Source organism: Capra hircus, chromosome 26 (genome assembly GCF_001704415.2).
Source record: "Capra hircus breed San Clemente chromosome 26, ASM170441v1, whole genome shotgun sequence".
Lineage (NCBI taxonomy): Eukaryota > Metazoa > Chordata > Mammalia > Artiodactyla > Bovidae > Capra > Capra hircus.
In genome coordinates this window covers 32,961,438-32,969,389 of record NC_030833.1, presented here as the reverse complement: position 1 = coordinate 32,969,389, position 7,952 = coordinate 32,961,438, and the positions used below count along the sequence as shown (strand labels likewise).

Below are 7,952 nucleotides of genomic sequence, written 5' to 3'. Positions count from 1 at the left end.
CAGTCTGTCCAACTCTTTGCGACCCCCATGCACTGTAGCCCGCCAGGCTCCTCTGTCCATGGGCTTCTCCAGGCGGGAATACTGGAGTGGGTTGTCATGCCCTTCTCCAGGGGATCTTCCTAACCCAGGGATAGAACCCGCGTTTCCTGTGTCTCCTGCTTTGCGGGCGGATTCTTTACCCATTGAGCCACCTGGGAAACCCTCCTGGTAGATAGCCACCCGCTGAATATTTACTACGTTCGTTTACAGACGAGGGTGAGCGAGTAAGCAGTGTCCACATAGCGAAGAAAATGGAAGGGTGAAGACTGGAACGCAGGCGTGTGAATCACAATCTGTGTTCGGATGGGAAAGTGATCTGGGCAAGCCAAGCGCGATTGGAATAATGAAGAACATTTTATTACAACGAAGGGCTTATGAATGACTGCAATTCAATTCGATGACACTCGGGCCGGTATGCACTTCTGGGCACCGCCCAAAGGTTCCACCGCCTTTGGGCGCTTACGTGCGCTCCGTGACCGCCGCGGCGGACGCGGGGTAGGCGGCGGAGACCGCATGCGCCCTGTCTTCCTGGGAGAGCGCCCCCTCCGCCCCGCGGCTGCAGCGCCCGCATGGAACGCATGCGTACACCCGGCTGGAGGAGGGTGGCCCCGAGCTAGTGGAGAGATTTGGCCGTGCAAGTGAAAGGGAGCTGACGGGTGGGGCGCAAGCGCGCAGGCGCAGCCGGGGGCCGGGCAGCGACTCCGGAATCTCGGTGATCCCCAGTCTGCGCCGCATCCCGAACCGCAGCCATGGCCGCCTACAAGCTGGTGCTGATCCGGCACGGTGAGAGCACATGGAACCTGGAGAACCGTTTCAGCGGCTGGTACGACGCGGACCTGAGCCCAGCAGGGCACGAGGAGGCGAAGCGAGGCGGGCAGGCGCTGAGAGGTGCGTAGCGGGCCGGGGTGGTGGATGTGGGCTGCGAAGGCCGGGGCTGGCGCCTCTGGGTCACGGCCGGCTGGCCTCACCCCCTCCCGGAGAACGTCTAGACCTTAGGCTTCTTCTTTCTAACAGTGTATTTTGCAGTTGAGAAAATGAGCCGGGGTTGGGGGATCGACTTGCTCAAGGTCACCCAGCCAAGAAGAGGACCTGGGCGGTCACCGCGCAGTTTTATTGCGCTCTCCACACCGCCTTGCGAAATCGCTCTCGTCTTAGTCTGAGCATTTAGTAACTCGGGGACGGGTCACTAAATTGGATGCCCAGTGTCTTCCAGTGGCTACAACCAAACCTACTCTAGGCTAGGGAGGCTGATGAAGTGGCAGGCCACATGCTTCTCCCTGCCGTGGGGGAGTGAAGCGGCGGCGCGGAGACCAGAGACATCCACGTGCTCCTGTAGGATGCTGCTTAGCAGCATTCCACAAACCCTGTGTCCAGAGTGCATCCACAAATGTAAATGAGTGGTTGAATGAATGAAGGATTTGAGTTAATCCTCTTCACAACCCCATAAAGTATACAGGTTCCATTCCCTTCCTTCCCAACTCTCCCTGGCCCTCTTTCAGTTGGGAAAGTGAGAGTTGGAAAGAGGACTTGACCAAGGCTACATCTTATTCCTAGTCTACCACGCTGGCCTCTGTTCTGGGGATGAGTAAACAGGTAGGTGCGAGGGAACTGGTAGGCTGTGGCAGGCAAAGGTGGAAGTGGAAGTGAGATAAGCTTGCCTACTCAGGCTGGCCCCCTCTGGCAGACGGCTCTCTGTGATTTTGAAATGCTAATAAGGAAGCGTTCCCTGCTGCCAGCAATTCAAAGAATCTCGGGACTGAGGAGGTGCTTTCATTGATCCTGCTCTGCTCCCTTTTAACCTCGACAAAGCAGCAGCCGTTGAAATAGGTCGTTGATGCCTGGTTGATGTGAATCAGGTATTTGGCCCAAATTTGCTCTTTCTAGGTTCTTGCCTCCACTGTAGATCTTTTAGAAATGAAGCAAAGGCTTGGAAACAAGTCTGGGAAATGTAATCCTGCTGAGGACGTGTGTGAATAATTGGGGATGGCCGGGTGTGACCTCATACCCGTTAGGAGAGGCCAGGATGGGGAAAGTGCTGGTAACGGAGGCCATTTTCTCTCCTGTCTGGCAGGAAGAACTGAATGGGTCTGTGGTGGTTTGCTGATGACTGACCCAGGACAAAGCAAAGTGCAACTGTCCCCTAAGACTGGTCAAATGCCTTAACTTGTAATCTCTTAAAATAACAGACCCAAGTTCAGTTTTTAAGTAAATGTTAGTAGCATTAGTTTAAAAAGAAAGCCCATTAAAATTTTAAAATAACTGTTTAGGGGCATCACAGATGATTAAATAAAAAGTCAATGACTAAAAGCAAAAATTCTGAATGATGAAGACCATATGAATAATCTAATAATATAAAAGGCTAAAATAAAGTATTAATTTCACCAGGGCTTTAAGTACTATAGGGCTTATAAAATCTTGCATGATTTCAGGAGCAAATTAGCAAGAACTGAGTTTCACCACGCCATATTATTAAGGGAGGATGGAGGCCACATGGCACAGCAGCTAACCCCATCCCTGGGAGCGTCCTAAACTCTGCTTTTGTTTGATGGCCAAGTTAAAGGAAGAGGCTTTAGAGTTTGTTGAGAGTTATAAGGGGAACTGCTCTTTTTCTCTGGGATCTATTTGTGTATCTAATGTGCAGCACTCCACTGCAATTAGAAAACTCAGTGAAAAAACCACAGCTTTTCAGCATGGCAGCTGAGCCTTGCACTGAGGATGCTGCTTCCCAGTGACTCAGGCTTTTACTGGGAAATCATTCTTCCCTATAAAGTTAGGGAGGAGATGGTAAGTGAGTCTACTAGGACTGGTCCTGAGGCTCAGCGATGAGATGTGTCTTTTCCCTCGTGGGTGCTGGTAGGTCTCCTGGTGACTAATCCTCCCTTCCCCCATCAGTGTAGTTCTTACTGGCCTTATTCTCAGCTGAATGACTGGCAGAAAATTCACTTCATTAATTTCTGTTGGTGGTTTCAATACAGGAAAGTTTGTGCTGAATTTCAATGAGGGCCTTATAGCCTCATTGAAGAAAACAGGAATGTTTTCCTGGCTCACCGCATAAGGAAAGGGCCATCTCCCCATTAAAGTGGGAGGGAGAATAATGGTTTGTGAAACATAAATGAAGATATATATGGTTGTAACTTACTGGTTGGGCCAACATAACTCTTGATACCACCCCTCGTAACTGCTGTGTGTAGAGGAGAGGTCTGCTCTTTCTCCAGTGAGTGGCTTCTCTTAAACTTGGTTTAACAGTTGATGTAGGTAGGTAGATATATAGGGTAGTCAAGGAATTTGACTAGCAGAAAGGAACTGTGGATGAAGAGATTGTGATGTGACTTCCATACGCTAGGGAAGATACAGTTTCATGCAACAGACTGGTTTTATCAGCATCCTCTAAGAGCTCTTGCTGTATCCTAATTGTTGAATTCAAAATCCCATTTCTCCTGGACCAGAAATTAGAGAGGACTGAAATATATTAGTAATTATCAATCAGAAGTGACAGTTCTAACTAAAATACAAACATCAGAATCCTTAGAAGTTAGGAAGCTATGGAGAAAGCTAGAGATGGTGGTTATGAGTTGGATTATAGAGTCATACAACCTGGGTTTTTAACCTTTCATGTAATATCTGTGACCTCAGATAATTTGCTTAACTCCTGCAGTTTCTATTTCCCCCACCCAGTAAGATGGATTGTAATGACGTAACCTCATTAGATTGTTATGAAGACTAAACAAAATACATACAAAGTACTTACTAGTCCAGTGCCTGACAGATGGTAAACCCTCTATAAATATTAACTATTATGTTTATTAAGTGACTCCAAGTTTTTAATATCCTTATGTTAAAAGAATTAAAGCAAATAAAAAATTAAAATGTGCTTAAGCACAGCACTCTGGGGATTAGCGCAGATCTCAGGTTAGCTCGTTGACAATACATTTGGGCCTTTGGTTAGATGAATTATTGGGAAGCTGCTGGGAAGTATATTGTCAATTGCAACATAAATCAACAAATGTCACCTTTCCCAAAGGCAAAATATTGTTTTTCCTGTATGTAAAATAAAATATTTACGGTATACAAAATATTTAGCCAAATAATTTTCATTTGGGTTGTCCATACCTGAGATTTATATGTAAGAAAATTCTGGCTCTAGGGAATTTCCTGGCGGTCTAGTAGTTAGCACTCCTTGCCCTCACTGCCAAGGGCCCAGGTTTAATCCCTGGTGGGGAACTAAGATCCCACAAGCCATGTGGCATGGCTAAAGAAAAGAAAAAAGAAGAAATTCTGGCTCTAGAGTGGACCTCATTGGCTTATCAATTTTAACTTACAATTTTCAGATGCTGGCTATGAGTTTGACATCTGCTTCACCTCAGTGCAGAAGAGAGCAATCCGGACCCTCTGGACAGTGCTGGATGCCATTGACCAAATGTGGCTGCCGGTGGTGAGGACTTGGCGCCTTAATGAGCGACACTATGGGGGTCTGACTGGCCTCAATAAGGCAGAAACTGCTGCCAAGCATGGTGAGGCCCAGGTAAAGATCTGGAGGCGCTCCTATGATGTCCCGCCACCTCCCATGGAGCCTGACCATCCCTTCTACAGCAACATTAGTAAGGTATGGACAAACTGAGGTTTGGCTCGCTGCACACAGGACCAGGGGATCAGAATCTGGACTTCTCTCTTTTAGCTTTTATTAGTATCTGCCTAGATCACTGAGTTTCTAATTTATGATAAAATAAATAACCCCCTTGTAATCCCTCTTCTCCAAGGAATGACCATCACTTGTTAAAAGATTTAGTTAAGAGTTTATGTGGTTTATCTATAAAGAATTTCTATCTTTTTTACATGTATTGCCATATTTTTTAAAACTGCACCGTAGCTGATAGGGCCTTCCTAAACCAATTGTGAGGTAGAGTGAGTTGGGAAGGCCTTGAGGCCTACCTTTCCTAAGTTGTGTTTCTTTTGGACTATTCAGTCTTCCCTGTCGTGGGTAATGGGGGAGGGAGGGCAGGATAGTAATAATCCCCCTTCTCAAGCTCTCAGTGCCCTGTTGAGAGACTTTTACCTATCACTGTGATCCCTTAGGGGATGAGGAATAGGCAGAACAGATGCAACTGGTAATAACTGTTAAGCTGGGATTTTTTGTTTAGGATCGCAGGTACGCAGACCTCACTGAAGACCAGCTGCCCTCCTGTGAGAGTCTGAAGGACACAATTGCCAGAGCTCTGCCCTTTTGGAATGAAGAAATTGTCCCCCAGATCAAGGAGGGGAAACGGGTACTAATTGCAGCCCATGGCAACAGCCTTCGGGGCATCGTCAAGCATCTGGAGGGTATGTGTGCTTTTCAGAGGGGCCCTGGGGGAAGGGTAAAGCAGAGCTGCCACTACTCTGGACTGATTTAGTATGAAGGAGACCTTCAGGAAAGGGTTGGATGTACCGAGAGCCTTAGAGACAGTCCAGATTATCTCCTAGTAGAAACATGATCCTTGCTTCTCAAAGCATCATCTGCAGAACCAGAGGCTGCCACACCCCACTGGGTGCTTGTTAACATGTTAGAACCTCAGGTCCCACTTCAGACCTGATTTGGAAGCTGCATCTGTCATCGCTCCATTACAGCAGAGTGATCACCCAAGGAATGCCCCCAGTATTCTTTCTTAGCCACTGAACAGCAAGAAAAAAAGGGATGGAAAATATCTCTCCCCAGAGGAGATACACACGAAAGTTTGAGATGCCTACCTTTAGACTGGGTCGGAAAGACCCCCTAGAGAAGGAAATGGCAATCCACTCCAGTACTATTGCCTGGAAAATCCCATGGACAGAGGAGCCTGGTAGGATACAGTCCATGGGGTCACAGAGTCGGACACAACTGAGCAACTTCACTTTCACCTCTGGACTAGGACTGCTAGTTGAAATTGCTGATAAAAATCCTTCTTAACCACAGCCTGATTACAACTCCCCACATGAGTGTCAATTTGCATCCTAAGTTGTTTCACTCGAGGGCCTAGAGGCCCAGATGCGCCACGTTTTGGCAGCTGTATGGACAACATAGGACATTTGAGATACTAAGATGTATAGTCCTGCTTCACTGTGGGCTTCCAGATCCCCCATGGGGAGGGATACCTTTCATCCCTTTTTTCTTGCTGTTCAGTGGCTGAGAAAGAATATTGGGGGCATTCCTTGGGTGATCACTCTACCCTAATACAGATCCTTACTCTTATGACAAGTATCAGAAAGGGTGTCTTGTTTTAATTCCTGCCAGAGTCCTTGGAGGACCCATTTCCTCACCTGGAGGATGAACAGAAAAGCTGGAGAGGTCTGTGGATTCTTATCTTGCTTAACTGATCATGAGGAGGGGGTATATTTTCAGGTCTCTCTGAAGAGGCTATCATGGAGCTGAACCTGCCGACTGGCATTCCCATGGTCTATGAATTGGACAAGAACTTGAAGCCCATCAAGCCCATGCAGTTCCTGGGGGATGAGGAGACCGTGCGTAAAGCCATGGAGGCTGTGGCTGCCCAGGGCAAGGCCAAGAAGTGAAGGCAAGCAGCAGATTGCTTTCCCAAGGATTACCCTCCTCCCCTGCCCTGGCCCACCCTACTCCTCTGCACCTCTCCCTGGCACATGTCCCACTGATGACATCTGTAGGCATCATAAGTTGTAGCTGCAGGTGGGGACCAGCGGCTCCCAATTCCACATTAGCCATTTTATCTCTTGCACCCACTCCCTTCATACAGTCTAGTCAGAATGGCACGTCTGGGGCATGGTCCTCGGTCCAAGCCGAGGGAAGACTTATCCAGAAGTGTTGAGAGGTTATCACTGGGGGGGTTGATAGTGGTTTATTACTAAGGAGCTGCTTCCGTAGGGGTCAGGGAGAAAACCATGCTGAGGTGTGACCAATGAGAAGTAAGAGCCTGTTCGTGTCCCCAGAGGCTAGCTGGGCACTGTTGTTAGGTGACTCGGGGCTCTAGTCATTCCAGTGGAAGATGAATGTAACCTGCATGGTGACTCAATCAAATATTCCTCCCTGACTCTAAAAGGCTGGATCAATCCTGAATGTTTTTGTGTTGCATTTACTTAAAAAAAAAAAAAAAATATATATATATATATATATAAATGCAAAAAAAAAAACCTCTTCTGGGGTTTTTAGTGGCGGTTGAAATACTCCCACATGTGGTCATCAGCAAATAAGTCATTCCTTACACCATCATGGGATAAGCTCCTTGACTTCTAAGGCGTAGGAGTTCATCCTGTTGTGTGTTTTAGAATCCCTCCCCGGCCTTACTGTTTTGTGGCAGCGGAATGCCTCTTGATCATGTCCAAGTGTGTTTCTCACTGTGCCTGACTTCTGAACCATGTTCCAGTTGCTTGGCCTAGCACTTGGGCCCAGTACTCATTTGAGCATAACTGTACTAAAAATATCTTTTTTCCAGATCAGTATAAAATAAAGGAGTGATGTGCAATATTTTCTGTGTGATATGTCTTACCTGAGGAAATCAACTCGAACATTCAACTTGAAATGTCTCTCACTGCCCAAGTTCGTGTATGACTAAGAGCTTTAGGACAGCCAGTCACAACTTTACACAGCCATTTTATCTCTTGCACCCACTCCCTTCATACAGTCTAGTCAGAACGGCACGTCTGGGGCATGGTCCTCAGTCCAAGCCAAGGGAAGACTTATCCAGAAGTGTTGAGAGGTCATCACTGGGGGGTTCCCAATACCGTGTATCTCACTGGGTTCTCCACTGCAGGTTGAAGAGCTGAACTCTTTCCTGTTGCCTCTCTACAGCTCTTGCTCAATGCTACTGGTTACTAAAATCAAATTTTGAAACTATTATACCTTCTTTCAGTTCAGTTCAGTCGCTCAGTTGTGTCCGACTCTGCGACCCCATGAATCGCAGCACGCCAGGCCTCCCTGTCCAGCACCA

At 47.4% G+C, this 7,952-nt stretch overlaps 1 protein-coding gene across 1 annotated transcript; it reads left to right on the top strand.

Moving 5' to 3' along the window:
• On the top strand, positions 649–7,489 carry PGAM1 (phosphoglycerate mutase 1). Its single transcript, XM_005698285.3, has 4 exons — positions 649–927; positions 4,368–4,642; positions 5,178–5,358; positions 6,395–7,489. The coding sequence occupies exons 1-4, from the start codon at positions 789–791 to the stop codon at positions 6,562–6,564; spliced, it is 765 nt and encodes a 254-aa protein (XP_005698342.2). The 5' UTR covers positions 649–788; the 3' UTR covers positions 6,565–7,489.

Bases quoted from the DNA above. Each gene is read 5' to 3' on its own strand.
- PGAM1 (XM_005698285.3), top strand. From the start codon at position 789: ATGGCCGCCTACAAGCTGGTGCTGATCCGGCACGGTGAGAGCACATGG. The intron at 4,643-5,177 runs GTATGGACAAAC...TTTTTTGTTTAG, and splicing joins TCTACAGCAACATTAGTAAG to GATCGCAGGTACGCAGACCT. The intron at 5,359-6,394 runs GTATGTGTGCTT...GTATATTTTCAG, and splicing joins CATCGTCAAGCATCTGGAGG to GTCTCTCTGAAGAGGCTATC.